At 44.3% G+C, this 18,659-nt stretch overlaps 2 protein-coding genes across 2 annotated transcripts in view; both read left to right on the top strand.

Annotated features, from left to right (window-relative positions):
- The window catches only part of LOC129819909 (SH3 domain-binding protein 5-like), a 20,375-nt gene extending 7,592 nt beyond the window's left edge, over positions 1-12,783 (top strand). The window contains exons 4-9 of the mRNA XM_055876600.1: positions 8,227-8,391; positions 10,035-10,165; positions 10,666-10,708; positions 10,808-11,024; positions 11,111-11,479; positions 11,762-12,783. Of these exons, the coding sequence (XP_055732575.1) occupies positions 8,227-8,391; positions 10,035-10,165; positions 10,666-10,708; positions 10,808-11,024; positions 11,111-11,479; positions 11,762-11,943 (1,107 nt within the window). The 3' untranslated portion in view covers positions 11,944-12,783. The remainder of the gene's footprint in view (positions 1-8,226; positions 8,392-10,034; positions 10,166-10,665; positions 10,709-10,807; positions 11,025-11,110; positions 11,480-11,761) is intronic.
- Positions 12,784-14,435: 1,652 nt separating this feature from the next.
- LOC129819908 (biotinidase-like) lies at positions 14,436-17,563 on the top strand. The gene is made up of 6 exons (XM_055876599.1): positions 14,436-14,698; positions 15,057-15,206; positions 15,303-15,448; positions 15,797-15,974; positions 16,054-16,800; positions 17,234-17,563. The coding sequence occupies exons 1-6, from the start codon at positions 14,456-14,458 to the stop codon at positions 17,498-17,500; spliced, it is 1,731 nt and encodes a 576-aa protein (XP_055732574.1). The 5' UTR covers positions 14,436-14,455; the 3' UTR covers positions 17,501-17,563.
- Positions 17,564-18,659: the final 1,096 nt, after the last annotated feature.

An 18,659-nucleotide genomic window follows, 5' to 3' on the forward strand; every position in this document is an offset into this window, starting at 1 on the left:
GTCTGAATATTTCATATAGTAGTGCAGGGTGGTTTAATACTCTATTGACTTTAGTCCTCTTGACCTTTAGTACTCTATTGACTTTAGTCCTCTTGACCTTTAATACTCTTGACCTTTAGTACTCTATTGACGTTAGTCCTCTTGACCTTTAGTACTCTATTGACTTTAGTCCTCTTGACCTTTAATACTCTTGACCTTTAGTACTCTATTGACTTTAGTCCTCTTGACCTTTAGTACTATTGACCTTTAATACTCTATTGACTTTAGTCCTCTTGACCTTTAGTCCTCTTGACCTTTAATACTCTATTGACTTTAGTCCTCTTGACCTTTAGTCCTCTTGACCTTTAATACTCTATTGACTTTAGTCCTCTTGTCCTTTAGTACTCTTGACCTTTAGTACTCTATTGACTTTAGTCCTCTTGACCTTTAGTACTCTTGACCTTTAGTACTCTATTGACTTTAGTCCTCTTGACCTTTAGTCCTCTTGACCTTTAATACTCTATTGACTTTAGTACTCTTGACCTTTAGTACTCTATTGACTTTAGTCCTCTTGACCTTTAGTACTCTATTGACTTTAGTCCTCTTGACCTTTAGTACTCTTGACCTTTAGTACTCTATTGACTTTAGTCCTCTTGACCTTTAGTACTCTATTGACGTTAGTCCTCTTGACCTTTAGTACTCTATTGACTTTAGTCCTCTTGACCTTTAGTACTCTATTGACGTTAGTCCTCTTGACCTTTAGTACTCTATTGACTTTAGTCCTCTTGACCTTTAATACTCTTGACCTTTAGTACTCTATTGACTTTAGTCCTCTTGACCTTTAGTACTATTGACCTTTAATACTCTATTGACTTTAGTCCTCTTGACCTTTAGTCCTCTTGACCTTTAATACTCTATTGACTTTAGTCCTCTTGACCTTTAGTCCTCTTGACCTTTAATACTCTATTGACTTTAGTCCTCTTGTCCTTTAGTACTCTTGACCTTTAGTACTCTATTGACTTTAGTCCTCTTGACCTTTAGTACTCTATTGACTTTAGTCCTCTTGACCTTTAGTACTCTTGACCTTTAGTACTCTATTAACTTTAGTCCTCTTGACCTTTAGTACTCTTGACCTTTAGTACTCTATTAACTTTAGTCCTCTTGACCTTTAGTACTCTTGACCTTTAGTACTCTATTAACTTTAGTCCTCTTGACCTTTAATACTCTATTGACTTTAGTCCTCTTGACCTTTAGTCCTCTTGACCTTTAATACTCTATTGACTTTAGTACTCTTGACCTTGGGTACTCTATTGACTTTAGTCCTCTTGACCTTTAGTACTCTTGACCTTTAATACTCTATTGACTTTAGTCCTCTTGACATTTAGTACTCTTGACCTTTAGTACTCTATTGACTTTAGTCCTCTTGACCTTTAGTCCTCTTGACCTTTAATACTCGATTGACTTTAGTACTCTTGACCTTTAGTACTCTATTGACTTTAGTACTCTTGACCTTTAGTCCTCTTGACATTTAATACTCTATTGACTTTAGTCCTCTTGACCTTTAGTACTCTTGACTTTTAGTACTCTATTGACTTTAGTCCTCTTGACCTTTAGTACTCTTGACCTTTAGTACTCCATTGACTTTAGTCCTCTTGACCTTTAGTACTCTATTGACTTTAGTACTCTTGACCATTAGTCCTCTTGACCTTTAATACTCTATTGACTTTAGTCCTCTTGACCTTTAGTCCTCTTGACCTTTAATACTCTATTGACTTTAGTCCTCTTGACCTTTAGTCCTCTTGACCTTTAATACTCTATTGACTTTAGTCCTCTTGTCCTTTAGTACTCTTGACCTTTAGTACTCTATTGACTTTAGTCCTCTTGACCTTTAGTACTCTATTGACTTTAGTCCTCTTGACCTTTAGTACTCTTGACCTTTAGTACTCTATTGACTTTAGTCCTCTTGACCTTTAGTCCTCTTGACCTTTAATACTCTATTGACTTTAGTACTCTTGACCTTTAGTACTCTATTGACTTTAGTCCTCTTGACCTTTAGTACTCTATTGACTTTAGTCCTCTTGACCTTTAGTACTCTTGACCTTTAGTACTCTATTGACTTTAGTCCTCTTGACCTTTAGTACTCTATTGACGTTAGTCCTCTTGACCTTTAGTACTCTATTGACTTTAGTCCTCTTGACCTTTAGTACTCTATTGACGTTAGTCCTCTTGACCTTTAGTACTCTATTGACTTTAGTCCTCTTGACCTTTAATACTCTTGACCTTTAGTACTCTATTGACTTTAGTCCTCTTGACCTTTAGTACTATTGACCTTTAATACTCTATTGACTTTAGTCCTCTTGACCTCTAGTCCTCTTGACCTTTAATACTCTATTGACTTTAGTCCTCTTGACCTTTAGTCCTCTTGACCTTTAATACTCTATTGACTTTAGTCCTCTTGTCCTTTAGTACTCTTGACCTTTAGTACTCTATTGACTTTAGTCCTCTTGACCTTTAGTACTCTATTGACTTTAGTCCTCTTGACCTTTAGTACTCTTGACCTTTAGTACTCTATTAACTTTAGTCCTCTTGACCTTTAGTACTCTTGACCTTTAGTACTCTATTAACTTTAGTCCTCTTGACCTTTAGTACTCTTGACCTTTAGTACTCTATTAACTTTAGTCCTCTTGACCTTTAATACTCTATTGACTTTAGTCCTCTTGACCTTTAGTCCTCTTGACCTTTAATACTCTATTGACTTTAGTACTCTTGACCTTTAGTACTCTATTGACTTTAGTCCTCTTGACCTTTAGTACTCTTGACCTTTAATACTCTATTGACTTTAGTCCTCTTGACCTTTAGTACTCTTGACCTTTAGTACTCTATTGACTTTAGTCCTCTTGACCTTTAGTCCTCTTGACCTTTAATACTCGATTGACTTTAGTACTCTTGACCTTTAGTACTCTATTGACTTTAGTACTCTTGACCTTTAGTCCTCTTGACCTTTAATACTCTATTGACTTTAGTCCTCTTGACCTTTAGTACTCTTGACTTTTAGTACTCTATTGACTTTAGTCCTCTTGACCTTTAGTACTCTTGACCTTTAGTACTCTATTGACTTTAGTCCTCTTGACCTTTAGTACTCTATTGACTTTAGTACTCTTGACCATTAGTCCTCTTGACCTTTAATACTCTATTGACTTTAGTCCTCTTAACCTTTAGTACTCTTGACCTTTAGTACTCTATTGACTTTAGTCCTCTTGACCTTTAGTACTCTTGACCTTTAATACTCTATTGACTTTAGTCCTCTTGACCTTTAGTACTCTTGACCTTTAGTATTCTATTGACTTTAGTCCTCTTGACCTTTAGTCCTCTTGACCTTTAGTACTCTATTGACTTTAGTCCTCTTAACCTTTAGTACTCTTGACCTTTAGTACTCTATTGACTTTAGTCCTCTTGACCTTTAGTACTCTTGACCTTTAATACTCTATTGACTTTAGTCCTCTTGACCTTTAGTACTCTTGACCTTTAGTATTCTATTGACTTTAGTCCTCTTGACCTTTAGTACTCTTGACCTTTAGTATTCTATTGACTTTAGTCCTCTTGACCTTTTATACTCTTGACCTTTAATACTCTTGACCTTTAGTACTCTATTGACTTTAGTCCTCTTGACCTTTAATACTCTTGACCTTTAGTACTCTATTGACTTTAGTACTCTTGACCTTTAGTATTCTATTAACTTTAGTCCTCTTGACCTTTAATACTCTATTGACTTTAGTCCTCTTGACCTTTAATACTCTTGACCTTTAGTACTCTATTGACTTTAGTCCTCTTGACCTTTAATACTCTTGACCTTTAGTACTCTATTGACGTTAGTCCTCTTGACCTTTAGTACTCTATTGACTTTAGTCCTCTTGACCTTTAGTCCTCTTGACCTTTTATACTCTTGACCTTTAGTACTCTATTGACTTTAGTCCTCTTGACCTTTAATACTCTATTGACTTTAGTCCTCTTGACCTTTAGTACTCTTGACCTTTAGTACTCTATTGACTTTAGAGAAAATGAAAGTGCGGAGTCAATTACGAGAGGAGAAAAACATCTCCCTCCCGTCTTCCCTTCATCCTTTCCTCCCTCCATCTCATATCTTCTTCCCTGCCAGAGTGAGGGATTGCTCAAGATAAACCTGTTAACCCCAGAGTGAGGGATAGCTCAAGATAAACCTGTTAACCCCAGAGTGAGGGATAGCTCAAGATAAACCTGTTAACCCCAGAGTGAGAGATAGCTCAAGATAAACCTGTTAACCCCAGAGTGAGAGATTGCTCAAGATAAACCTGTTAACCCCAGAGTGAGGGATAGCTCAAGATAAACCTGTTAACCCCAGAGTGAGAGATAGCTCAAGATAAACCTGTTAACCCCAGAGTGAGGGATAGCTCAAGATAAACCTGTTAACCCCAGAGTGAGGGATAGCTCAAGATAAACCTGTTAACCCCAGAGTGAGGGATAGCTCAAGATAAACCTGTTAACCCCAGAGTGAGAGATTGCTCAAGATAAACCTGTTAACCCCAGAGTGAGGGATAGCTCAAGATAAACCTGTTAACCCCAGAGTGAGGGATAGCTCAAGATAAACCTGTTAACCCCAGAGTGAGGGATAGCTCAAGATAAACCTGTTAACCCCAGAGTGAGAGATAGCTCATGATAAACCTGTTAACCCCAGAGTGAGGGATAGCTCAAGATAAACCTGTTAACCCCAGAGTGAGGGATAGCTCAAGATAAACCTGTTAACCCCAGAGTGAGAGATAACTCAAGATAAACCTGTTAACCCCAGAGTGAGAGATAGCTCAAGATAAACCTGTTAACCCCAGAGTGAGGGATAGCTCAAGATAAACCTGTTAACCCCAGAGTGAGGGATAGCTCAAGATAAACCTGTTAACCCCAGAGTGAGGGATAGCTCAAGATAAACCTGTTAACCCCAGAGTGAGGGATAGCTCAAGATAAACCTGTTAACCCCAGAGTGAGGGATAGCTCAAGATACACCTGTTAACCCCAGAGTGAGGGATAGCTCAAGATAAACCTGTTAACCCCAGAGTGAGGGATTGCTCAAGATAAACCTGTTAAACCCAGAGTGAGGGATAGCTCAAGATAAACCTGTTAACCCCAGAGTGAGAGATTGCTCAAGATAAACCTGTTAACCCCAGAGTGAGGGATAGCTCAAGATAAACCTGTTAACCCCAGAGTGAGGGATAGCTCAAGATAAACCTGTTAACCCCAGAGTGAGGGATAGCTCAAGATAAACCTGTTAACCCCAGAGTGAGAGATAGCTCATGATAAACCTGTTAACCCCAGAGTGAGGGATAGCTCAAGATAAACCTGTTAACCCCAGAGTGAGGGATAGCTCAAGATAAACCTGTTAACCCCAGAGTGAGAGATAGCTCAAGATAAACCTGTTAACCCCAGAGTGAGAGAGTTAAAACACCTATTAGAGTGTTGGGGAGGGGTAGTGAGTAGGGGCAGAGGGGGTCTGCTGGGTAGTGCTGGTGGGTCCCCCCCCCCCCCCCCCCCCTAGGCATACAGTGTTATCATGGCTCTCCTTAGCTATCTGTTTGGATAACCCCTGACCTTTAACCCCTGACCTCTGAAAGCTCTGTTTAGACCCTAGCACTCTCACACTGTAAAACTGCTCACACACTCACTCACACACCCATCACTCCTATAGTATGTCTATTTCAAGAGCACTTCACTAGGGCCCTCAGCCTGCTTGGGGTGGAGTGTATGAACTCTTGTTGGTGAGTTGGTATAGATCTAGACACATGTGAGTATCTGACTCTGAAGGAGACCTTTGAATGTGACTGAGACAGTGAATACACCAGGGGCGCAACTTTGGTTTTAGAAGTGGGGGGGTATAACAGTTTTATTTTTTATTATACTTGTTTTATCCAGTTGGATTAACACTCCAAACAGCCTACCCGACTGCTCTGAGGCGTCCACATGGTCCTGAAGCACACCGTTGCCTCGTTTCGTATCACATTCCAATGATAAAACTGGGGGGACAAAAATGCAATTTCAGAATGTGGGGGGGACATATCCTTGAGACACCACTGAGAATTCAACAGCATCCTATACCAACAAAGACTGTTTGTCTGTTTGATACAGGCAGAGAGTGTGTGTGTGCGTGTGCGTGTGTGTGTTCTAGGTGGATTGGTCCCTGGGTTGGTCCCTGGTTTCTATGACAGTCTGCTGTTGTTATGTACTGGCAAAGGGAGCTGTCTGGTGGTCAGGGGTCTGTGGTGCTCTTTAAAAATCTGCTGTCAGAGAGAAACATACACATACAGTGCCTTCAGAAAGTATTCAGGCCCCTTGACTTCTTCCACATTTTGTTACATTACAGTCTGATTCTAAAATGGATTAAAGGGAAAACAACTATTTAATACATGTTAGAATAAGGCTGTAACGTAACAAAATGTGGAAAAAGTCAAGGGGTCTGAATACTTTCCGAAGGCACTGTATATACACAAAAAGAAAGGTATGGAGAGAGATGTTGAGAGAAATGGGGATGGAGAGAAAGAGATGAATGGAGGTTCATTAAACCAGGTCTTTGTGATGGAAATTAGTTTGTATTTGAACTTGAGCATCTCTCTCTCTCTCTAACGTCTTGTGTTCAGAAAGAGATTAAGTACTTTAAACAATCATGAGCAGCTGCTCTGCTCCGTGTGTGTGTATGTGTGTGTGTTTGTATAGACCTAAATACAGTAGCTATTCCTATTTCAACAGAACCTGTGTAGTGAAGCTGCTCGCTTCGGAGAATCCAGAACACTAAAGTACTCACTCTTTCTTCTTCTACTCCTCTGCTTTCCTCCCCCTCCCTGTCCTCTCCTCTGCTTTCCTCCCCCTCCCTGTCCTCTCCTCTCCTCTCCTCCGCCTCCCTGTCCTCTCCTCTGCTTTCCTCCCCCCTCCCTGTCCTCTCCTCTCCTCCGCCTCCCTGTCCTCTCCTCTGCTTTCCTCCCCCTCCCTGTCCTCTCCTCCGCCTCCGTGTCCTCTCCTCTGCTTTCCTCCCCCTCCCTGTCCTCTCCTCTCCTCCGCCTCCGTGTCCTCTCCTCTGCTTTCCTCCCCCTCCCTGTCCTCTCCTCTGCTTTCCTCTCCCTCCCTGTCCTCTCCTCTGCTTCCCCCCCCCTCCCTGTCCTCTCCTCTGCTTTCCTCCCCCTCCCTGTCCTCTCCTCTGCTTTCCTCCCCCTCCCTGTCCTCTCCTCTGCTTTCCTCCCCCTTCCTGTCCTCTCCTCTGCTTTCCTCCCCCTCCCTGTCCTCTCCTCTGCTTTCCTCCCCCTCCCTGTCCTCTCCTCTGCTTTCCTCCCCCTTCCTGTCCTCTCCTCTGCTTTCCTCCCCCTCCCTGTCCTCTCCTCTGCTTTCCTCCCCCTCCCTGTCCTCTCCTCTGCTTTCCTCCCCCTCCCTGTCCTCTCCTCTCCTCCGCCTCCCTGTCCTCTCCTCTGCTTTCCTCCCCCTCCCTGTCCTTTCCTCTGCCCCCCCCCCTGTCCTCTCCTCTGCTTTCCTCCCCCCCCCTGTCCTCTCCTCTGCTTTCCTCCCCCTCCGTGTCCTCTCCTCTGCTTTCCTCCCCCTCCCTGTCCTCTCCTCTGCTTCCCCCCCCTGTCCTCTCCTCTGCTTTCCTCCCCCTCCCTGTCCTCTCCTCTGCTTTCCTCCCCCTCCCTGTCCTCTCCTCTGCTTTCCTCCCCCTCCGTGTCCTCTCCTCTGCTTTCCTCCCCCTCCCTGTCCTCTCCTCTGCTTTCCTCCCCCTCCCTGTCCTCTCCTCTGCTTTCCTCCCCCTCCCTGTCCTCTCCTCTGCTCCCCCCCCCCCTGTCCTCTCCTCTGCTTTCCCCCCCCCTGTCCTCTCCTCTGCTTTCCTCCCCCTCCCTGTCCTCTCCTCTGCTTTCCTCCCCCTCCCTGTCCTCTCCTCTGCTTTCCTCCCCCTCCCTGTCCTCTCCTCTGCTTTCCTACCCACCCCCCCCCACCATCATCCCCTCTCCTCCCCACCATCATCCCCTCTCCTCCCCACCATCATCCCCTCTCCTCCCCACCATCATCCCCTCTCCTCCCCACCATCATCCCCTCTCCTCCCCCTGCCTGTTTTTTATCTAACCAGGAATAATAACCAGAAGGTTAGAAACCTATTTTTGCAAGAGGGATCGTGCAAAGTAAATTCCCCGTTAACTAAAGCATTCAGGTATTCATTAAAGTACATGAAAGTATTCATTACCTCCCCAGGCCCAGCTAGAGGCCCAGAGGGCGACGGGGGAGTTCCAGAGGGCGGTGGAGATCCTGCGGGCGGCTAAAGAGACCATCGCCCTGGCAGAGGAGAGACTCCTGGAGGAGGACAGCAGACAGTTTGATTCAGCCTGGCAGGAGATGCTCAACCACGCCACCAACAGGGTGGGTAACACACAACTCTTGGTCCTGGAAAGACACAGTGTGTGCAGACTATGACCGCCTGGGCTTGATTAGCTTGATTAGGCATTTGTAGTAGCAATGGTCATCAAAATTGTTAAAAGGTTTAAAAACAAGTCTAATAAATACAACAGTTGGACAATGGATGAAGATACTCCAAACCTTTAGAATTTTTAAAATACATCAGATATTGACGGAATTATAGGACAAAAAAACATTTTACTGGCACAGACAAATAGTGAATGGAGTTCAGGGATTTTGGTGGTGTCACGTTCTGACCATAGTTCTTGTGTGTTTTGCTTGTTTTAGTGTTGGTCAGGACGTGAGCTGGGTGGGCATTCTATGTTGTGTGTCTAGTTTGTCTGTTTCTAGGTTTCTATGTTTGGCCTAATATGGTTCTCAATCAGAGGCAGGTGTTTTGTGTTGTCTCTGATTGGGAATCATATATAGGTGGCTTGTTTTGTGTTGGGGTTTGTGGGTGGTTGTTTCCTGTCTCTGTGTTTTCTCTGCACCAGCTAGGACTGTATCGGTTTGCCACTTTTTGTTATTTTGTCATTGTTAAGTGTTCACTGTTTATCAGAATTAAACATGTTGAGCACCAACTACGCTGCGTCTTGGTCCGATCCCTGTTACACCCTCTCTTCTCGTGAAGAGAGGGAAGGCTGCCGTTACAGGTGGGAATTCAGGTGTTCAATTTATTGTCACATTTAACTTTTTTTTAATGCACTCAAATATACATTTTATAATGGTTTCAGGTATTTAAAAAAAATAATGTTAAAATAAATAAAGTTATATGTGCCTCATTTGCATAAATACACCGGGTTCATTTGTGTTTATATGAATAAGTTAACTAACCTAAAGGGGTGAAATAAGGCTGCAGCCACCAAAAACCTGGTCTGTCTAGGCCTACCTGCACTCACAAGCGCTGTCTCGACTGCCTCATTAATTACTGTTGTTGTCACGTTCTGTTGCATTATTCAACAAGTGTGTCAATAGCAGAATACCCTCAGATAAAAAATCAACAGGCTTAGCTCTAGATTACACCTATCTATACATACTTTACATTGTTTGCAAGATCAGACATAATACTACTATAATCTGAGTGTTCATTTTAGCGCATCTAATTTGTAAACATTTCAACTCCATTAAATGATGACTTTTTTTAATTGCACAAAAAACGGCCACCAAAATAAAGTGATCTTTCTTCTCTTTCTTGTGATGTAAGTGTAGAGACGGTGCTTTAAATCCGCGACCAAGCTTTTCCGTTCTTATATAGATGCAACGGAAAGACAATGTATTCCATTGAGCCCATTTTAGCCATTACTAGTGTGTTTGACTGGTCATTACAAACGTTTCTGCGATCGTAACGTTAACGGGAAAAAACAAATGGCACAAGGAAGAGTGGGAAAGAATTGCCAGAGTAAATGAAAGCAATCAATCCAGCAAGATATAAGAGACAAGTAGATTTTGCACCCCTCAAACACAGGAAATAAATGGCTGACAAAGACAGATCCTCAGGTGGGCGGGGCATGCGCGTTGCTATTAGTAGTAGTAGTAGCTTGATCTTGGTGGAATAGATCAAAGCACACACACCAAAGACTCACTTTCCACCCTATTGGCTGTTGCAGGTGATGGAGGCGGAGACGGCGAGGACTCGTAGCGAATTAGAGCACAGAAAGACGGCGAACCACTACAACGCCTGCATCAGTCATATGAGACAGCTGGAGAAGAAACTCAAACGCACCATCAACAAGTCCAGGTGTGTGTGTGTGTGTGTGTGTGTGTGTGTGTGTGTGTTTTGGTCCTGTTAATGTGACTGACTAGCTGAGAAGATAAAGAGCGATACACACACTCAGCCGCCCCTATCTTGGGCCTCTCGTTGCTGAATGTGATGACCTGCAGATGTTGTCTGGGTAGGCCTGTGCCTGCTTTGTATGAGTTTGGGCGTAGTGTAGGTATGTGTGTTTAATTGTATGTGTGTGTGTGAGATTTTGGGGGTAGTGTGTGTGTGTGTGTGTTTGTACTGTGTGTGAGTTTGGGCGAAGTGTGTGTTTCCCTTAAGGGCCTGTGGAATGTAGCAGCTGTTGGAGGTGGAGTGTTATTTTTCCAGAGGTTCATGGTTGCTATGACGACTATACAGCGCCCTGAAAGAACTACTGACTCAAATCTCCCTCTCTCGCGCTCTCTCGCCTTCTCCCTCTCCCCCGCTCTCTCTCTCTCGCCTTCTCTCTCCCCCGCTCTCTCTATCTCCACCTGCAGGCCATATTTTGAACTGAAGGCAAAATACTACCTACAACTTGAGGTATGTACAGTGTTTATTGTTGCCATAGATACACAACAAGTTGTTTGTGTGTTGTAACACCCTGTGTGTGTAACGTCCATACTTTCTTCTCTCTCTCAGCAACTAAGACGACACGTAGACCAGTTTCAGGCCAAGCTGACCGTTGCCAAGGCAGAATACCGCACAACGCTGCGTAACCTAGAGACCATCTCCGAGGAGATCCACTCCCGGCGACACTCCATCACCATGAGAACCAGAGGGAGGGGCGTGGGGGCTGAGAGGGAGGGGGGAAATGAGGACATCACCAACTTCAAGATGGAGTCAGATGGACTGTCCAGTGAGTGTCACACACACACATACGTGCACACAGCCAGGTTTTAATGTGTACATCTTTGTGTATGTTAATTTGTGTGTGTTTTCCAGTGGCATCTGTGACGTTTGATGAAGGCGGTAACGGTGGTGGATCAGAGGAAGAGACAAAAACACACTCCTCTTCCTCCTCCTCTTCTCCCTACCCCTCCACCTCTCTGGACCTGCCCTGCTCCTACCCCTCCTCCTCTTCTCCCTACCCCTCCACCCCTCTGGACCAGCCCTGCTCCTACCCCTCATTCTCCACCCCCTCTGCCTACCTCTCCCCCTGCCCATCCCTCATGTCCTCGTCCTGTCCCAGTGCCATGGAGGGACCCAGTCCTGGCGGCTGGCTAAGCCCAGAGTCGAGGTGTGGATCTCCTCTCCTCGGCCCCCGCTCCCAGTGCAGTGGAGCCTCCTCCCCAGACTGCGACCAGGAAAGAGGTGTGTGTGTGTGTGTGTCGGTGACTTTGTGTCTATAAATGTGATAATTGTTTGGATTATTGTTGGGCTACTGTTTATAGGATTGTATGTTAGAAAACAAGTTTATTCACCATTAACTCTGCTTTTGTGTGTGTGTGTGTGTGTGTGTGTGTGTGTGTGTGTGTGTGTGTGTGTGTGTGTGTGTGTGTGTGTGTGTGTGTGTGTGTGTGTGTGTGTGTGTGTGTGTGTGTGTGTGTGTGTGTGTGTGTGTGTGTGTGTGTGTGTGTGTGTGTGTGTGTGTAGGGGACAGAGCAGAGGGCGCAGAGCAGAAGTTGGAGTCAGGTCTAAGTAAGCTGACCCTGACAATAACACACCCACTGCATCCTGGGAACGACGACCCCAAGGATGACCCCAAGACGACCTCCAGCTCCGCCACTACAACCCATATTCCCAACCTCACCATCCTCCAGACCAACAGTGCCTAACGGACAGACAGCTTCACCTCTTACCCTTGACCCTTGACTCATGACCTTTAAGCCTGAACTCTAACTCTGAGCCTTTCTATGAACTTCAGTAACATTACAATGTGTTTTATTCACTCCAGGAACAAATCTGGAATCACACCCTATTCCATGCATAGGAGATAAGGAATAGTGGCAATAGGGTGCCATTTTGGATCTTGTCCAGAACTGATCTGGAATAACCTGGAAGGGGAAATAAACTTGGGGATTGTGGGGGATCATAGCCAGGCAAGTCTATTGTCTACACCTTAAAACACTCCGAATGAAGGAAGGGTGTGAAAGAGACATTGCTATGACCTGATTCTCCAAAAAGGGTGGACTTGCACACTCACTGTCATGGATTTAAAAGCTGTTGATTGGTGTAAGCTGGCGGGAGTTTTCACTATTGTGACATGTTGGAATGACCCTGGAGAGAGATATGTAAATATGGCTGTTGAGCCCGCGGCTCCCCTGATCCCACAACGTGTGTGAGGGGCAGAGGTTACCCTGGTTACCCTGGAGTGTGCTTGTGTGTCAGAGGAACAGCATGTTACTGCAGTTTTTCTGCCTCACATAGACTGACTGGGGTTGTTTGCAATTCCTATGTGTTGTACATGTTTGTGTGTGTCGCTCTGCGTGGTAGGTAGGGCGACAGTGTGTGTAGAGACTGTTTCAGTGCAGTTGTAGTGTTGGTGTATTACTCCTGTATGGTGTATGGGGAGAGCCCAGTCTGACTCCAGTAGAGAGAGAGTCTATATTTATGCTCTGTGTCTCTGACCTACACTATGCATCTGTTCTTAGAATAAAACACGTCCTGACACTTCATTGTGTGTGTCTGACACTGACGCACTGTAGCCTCACAAACAGGAACCTGCCCCCAACACACTCACACACTTTAACCCCAAAGTCACCATTGTGTCACTCCCTCAATGCTAATGGATGTAAACAAACACTACCTGACACACACACGCTGGCGAGAGAGTTTTCGTCCTGATACTCTCTCAGCTGGTGCAGTGTTATCTCATGACTTGAGTCAGAGTTCTCAGACTCCCTGTCTGTGTGTGTGCACTTTTCTGGGCTGGAATCCAAACCGGATCTGCCTATCCCAAATCAGTCAGTTATTCCCTGTCTCAGTCCTAAAAGGCCTGATAGAGGCTGTACAACCTAATCATTAGGCTGGCCACAGCTAGGAACCATATCTCAACCTAGGCGATAAGGGCCTTAGCGGGCAATCCCCAGAGTCTAGTGCCTATGCTGCCTAAATCCTTCTCAACCTAACATGCTCAACCTTAGACATTATAAGGATAATCTCTCCTGTCTGGCAAGGCCTAGGTTAAATCCTTCACAGACTCCTACCAACGTCCTAGTACTATAGTCTGGTACTAGGTCCCTTTATTCCAGAATGTATGATTCCCAATTAATTAATCAGATTCTCAAAATCCTCAATTGATCAAATGAATTAGAAGTAAGACAACAACATCCACTTGTATGACTCTTTGACGACTCCAGGTTTGGAACATCAAAGCAAAGTTGATTCCATTTCTAGTTTATTATAAAAATTCATGCCAACATTATAAATGTAAATTCAAGATACCCTCAGGGCTTTCACCTAAACCTCCTTAGGGCTTCACTATGCCAATATCATTTTATGGGAAACACTTTTAATAACAGGAAAGTAGTCTTACCTTCTAAAACAATACAATAGTTTCTAAAGGTTTCTAAAAGGTGAAAAAGGTAATAAATAAATACAAATATATATATGTATTAAAAAAACTCTAATCATACAACTACAATAATACAAAAATAATGGTTAAAAAAGCAGTCTTCAATAACAGCAAATTATTCCTATCCCCAACTGAACATCAATACCCCTACTAAACTCCTCTACTCAGTACATACCCCAACTCATAGTATTTTCCATAACATGTTTATTTCATCAACCCAGTCATAGTTTATTCATTTTCAACAACTCTGAATGTTCTTTTATTTCATCAATACAGTCATAGTTCCATCCATTTCATCAACACTTCTCAATTCCTTTCTTTCCCCATCAACTACCAAACCACTCTGTACTTTGATTGTGTATTTTGTGTGTCTGTCCTTGTAATATCTGGTCCCAAGCTGGTGTGTATTTAGGCTCTGGAAGACCTTATAAGGACTTCCCATGAATTCATGTTTGTGTGTGAAAGTAATTCTGTGGGTGTATATGTACTGCGTGGGTGTGTAGCCATTAGCCTGTGTGTGTGTTGTGCCAGCTGTGACCTTGAGGTTGTGTGTGTGCGTGTGAGTGAATGTGCACATGGTATTCTGTGTGTGTGTGTGTATGTAAAACTGTTAGCGAATGGAGAGTGTGTTGTGAACTGCTGTAACCCTAAGGATGAGGAGAGATGACCAGCCTCAAGGTACGAATGTTGAGAATTTGGACTGTGACCATTGAACTCGTCCTCATCGGTCCTCTATAATAAGTCAGAAGTTCCTGGGAACTGGTCATTCTGCCATGTCCCTCCGTGTTTACCTGGCAGTGGTGGTTGCTGTTCTCCATCTGTCCCCGGTAACGTTAACCCGGGCTGGGGACAGGACAGAGGGAACTCCCGGTCCATCTTACGTGGCCGCAGTCTACGAGCACCAGGTGATTTTGAACCCAGAGCCGCACGTGCCTCTGTCTCGGGCCGCGGCGCTCGAGCACATGATGAGGAACCTGAAGGTCTATGAGGAGCAGGCCGCGCGGGCAGCGGAACAGGTAGGTACACCTGTGGGACTGGGAGATGGTCTTCTCTTTCAATTAATAGAACTAGATTTGTTAATGCAGGGCTGGAACAAAGCCTGCATACCCTGCAGATAAGCTCTCAAGGACTGGATAAGACTTGCCTTTGACAAGGAGGATAAACATCAGTCTGAAGTTCTTGAGTTAATAGCTTTACAGCTCCATTTACCCCTTTCTATCACATGTTACTGTTCCATCACAACACACATAGAGATACAACCCCCACATCCCTCTCTCTCTTTGTCTCTCTCTTTCTAATTCAAAAGGATTCATTGGCATGGAAAGTGTTATACATTGCCAAAGCAAACATAGACACTCTGACTCTCTCTTCCAGGGGGCTCAGATCATAGTATTTCCAGAGGACGGTATCCATGGGTTCAACTTCAGTCGTCTGTCCATCTCTGGTTACCTAGAGACCATCCCTGACCCACTGACGGAGGACTGGAACCCCTGTACACAGCCTGACAGACACAATAACACTGAGGTATACGCACGCACGTGCACACACCTTTACTTACCACTGTGGATCCATGTCTAATGTCATCAATGTTAATGTGTGTTCTGCCCTGTTCTCTCTCAGGTCCTCCAGAGTTTGAGCTGCATGGCTCGACGTCACCAACTATACCTGGTGGCCAACATGCCTGACCTCCAGCCCTGCCCTCTGACCTCTCACCCCACCTGCCCCCCCGACGGGCGCTGGCAGTTCAACACAGATGTAGTCTTCAGGTTGGTGGTAAATGGGTTGTTTCACTTTTAAACACGTTTCTTGATCCTGTGAGAAAATAATGCATTGTACAGGAAGAGCTTCAGGTACTCCGAACTTCTCTTGGAATAGGGGGAATTACATGATATTGCATTTGTATTGATTTCCTAAAGCTTTTTAGAGTTATACAGAAGTGACTTGGAATCATGTTTTTGCTTTATTGTTAAGAAGAGCTTTCAACCATTCTCAACCATCAACCATTCTCTATAGGTCTTAAAAAATATATTTTTAAAATTAATAATTGTATTACTTTTACAAAAGGATTAGGGTTATATAGATGAAAATACATTTGGTTTTCCCATTCACTGCAGGTCTGATGGTTCCCTGGTGGCTCGCTACCACAAACAAAACCTGTTCTTCGAGAAGGAATTCGATACCCCGCCCAGACTAGAGGTGGTGACCTTTGACACGCCGTTCGCCGGACGGTTTGGAGTGTTCACCTGCTTTGACATCCTGTTTCACGACCCTACTGTCAGACTACTGGAGAAGGTACACAGTCGCACAATGTTTCATTATGGATGCAAATGAATTCATCAAAAGTCTTAATGTTTGTCTTCATCTCTCTCAGGGTATCAGACAGATGATCTTCCCCACGGCCTGGATGAATCTGCTTCCTCTACTAACAGCGGTTCAGATCCAGAGAGCGGTCAGTCTGGGAGCTAACGTCACTCTGCTGGCGGCTAACCTCAGGCATGACAGCAAGGCTATGACGGGCAGCGGCATCTTCACCCCTAGTACTTCCATCTATCACCACGCCTTCCACCACCCTGGGAAGCCAGAGGAGGGGAAGCTGCTGGTGTTGAGGATACCTGTACTGGACAGTGACTGGCTGGCAACACAGAAGCAGGCAAAGAGGCAGGGGGAGACAGGAGGAAAGGGTGAGGCAAAGGGGCAGGGGGAGACAGGAGGAAAGGGTGAGGCAAAGGGGCAGGGGGAGACAGGAGGAAAGGGTGAGGCAAAGGGGCAGGGGGAGACAGGAGGAGAGGGTGAGGCAAAGGGGCAGGGGGAGACAGGAGGAATGGGTGAGGCAAAGGGGCAGACAGGAGGAGAGGGTGAGGGTGAACCTCTCTCTGCTTCTCTTCCTACCCTCTCTCCCAATCCCTCCCCATCCCCCTCTCACTTCATCTCCTCTATGATGTGTGACCCATTCTCCTTCGTCCTGCTGCATGGTTCAGAGGGCCAGCTGACTGTGTGTGACGGTCCTCTCTGCTGCCATCTGCAGTACCGACGGTCCCCACAGGGTGGCAATACGGAGCTCTATGCTCTAGGGGCATTCGCTGGCAATCACACGGCTGATGGACACTTCGCCCTACAGGTAGGGAGAAACATTTACATTACACGCATGCATTACAACCAGGGGTAGGGTCAAATCCATTTAAATTCCAGTCAATTCAGGAAGTACACTGAAATTTAAATTCAAATTTTCTTCAATGCTTCTTAATGAGGAAAATTCGGAGTTTGGTTAACTTTCTGATTGACTGGAATTGAAATGGAATTGACCCCAACTCTGATTACAGCTTACATTTGGAACTGGTAGGGATCCTGCCTTGTGCATACTTGCAATGTTTTACATTTTTTATTTAAGTCTTCAAGTTCCTTTCAGTTTTAGTCATTTAGCAGATGCTCTTATCCAGAGCTACTTACAGATGCAATTAGCAATTAGTGCCTTGCTCAAGGGCACATTGACAGGTTTTTCACCTAGTCGTCTCATGGTATCAATGATTGATGATTAACCCTTCACCCTCCAGGTATGTGCGTTGGTCCGGTGCTCGGGGTCGGAGGTCAGCTCCTGTGGAAAGGGAGTGGAGGAGGCAGAGTCTAGAGTGGACTTCCGGTTGGAGGGGAAGTTCGGAACGCGTTATGTTTACCCGTCGTTGCTAGGTAGCGGCATGGTTGTAGATCGACCCGACCGGATCGAGAAGACCACAGACGGTCGAGTGACCATGGAACACTCAGGGATGTCCGTCGGACTGGTGACCGCATGTCTCTACGGCAGAGTGTACGACCAGGACTAGGGTGTGTGTGTGAGTGTGAGAGCGAGAGAGAGAGAGAAAATAAAGTAAATATATGTTCTCCAACCTCTTTGTTCTCTGTACCGTTTCTGTATCATCTAAAGCAGCTATCCCCAAACTGGGGTACAGGGGTACGCCAAATAATATGTGATTAACTTTTCTTTTTTATATATATATAAATATATATATATATATATATATATATATATATATATATATATATATATATATATATATATATATATATATATACAGTTGAAGTCGGAAGTTTACATACACTTAGGTTGTAGTCATTAAAACTCTTTTTTCAACCACTCCAAAAATGTCTTGTTAACAAACTATAGTTTTGGCAAGTCGGTTAGGACATTGACTTTGTGCATGACACAAGTCATTTTTCCAACAATTGTTTACAGACAGATTATTTCACTTATAATTCGCTGTATCACAATTCCAGTGGGTCAGAAGTTTACATGCACTAAGTTGACTGTGCCTTTAAACAGCTTGGAAAATGACAGAAAATGATGTCATGGCTTTAGAAGCTTCTGATAGGATAATTGACATAATTTGAGTCAATAGGAGGCGTACCTGTGGATGTATTTCAAGACCTACCTTCAAACTCAGTGCTTCTTTGCTTGACATCATGGGAAAATCAAAAGAAATCAGCCAAGACCTCAGAAAAAAATTGTAGACCTCCACAAGTCTGGTTCATCCTTGGGTGCAATTTCCAAACGCCTGAAGGTACCACGTTCATCTGTACAAACAATAGTACACAAGTATAAACACCATGGAACCACGCAGCCGTCATACCGCTCAGGAATGAGATATGTTCTGTCTCACTAAAACCAACCACCCTCCCACCAAACCACCCACTCACCAAGGCATCTATAAAAGTAAGTTAAATAGGAAAGAAAGACAGAAACAAACAGTAATAGAAACAATCACTATGGGAAAGAAAGAAATTATTATTAGCACAAATGGCCACTAGAACAGACATGACTGCTTACCAAACTATTCAAGTTACACTAAGTAAAAGACAGGCTCTCCACATGTTCTATTAATTAATGGAGACCAGGTTAAGTCTAACCTTTGTCAGGACCCATGCACCGTGTACCTAACCTTCTCCAGAGGCAGAGATCACATCACCTCCTCAACCTACTGCATA

The sequence above is a fragment of the Salvelinus fontinalis genome, chromosome 22, assembly GCF_029448725.1.
Source record: "Salvelinus fontinalis isolate EN_2023a chromosome 22, ASM2944872v1, whole genome shotgun sequence".
In the NCBI taxonomy this organism is placed as follows: Eukaryota; Metazoa; Chordata; class Actinopteri; order Salmoniformes; family Salmonidae; genus Salvelinus; species Salvelinus fontinalis.

What these genes read in the sequence shown, in the direction of transcription:
- LOC129819908 (XM_055876599.1), top strand. Translation starts at nt 14,456, where the DNA reads ATGTCCCTCCGTGTTTACCTGGCAGTGGTGGTTGCTGTTCTCCATCTG. An exon ending in CCGCGCGGGCAGCGGAACAG is followed by an intron (nt 14,699 to 15,056) that starts GTAGGTACACCT and finishes TCTCTCTTCCAG; the next exon opens with GGGGCTCAGATCATAGTATT. An exon ending in CTGTCAGACTACTGGAGAAG is followed by an intron (nt 15,975 to 16,053) that starts GTACACAGTCGC and finishes CATCTCTCTCAG; the next exon opens with GGTATCAGACAGATGATCTT.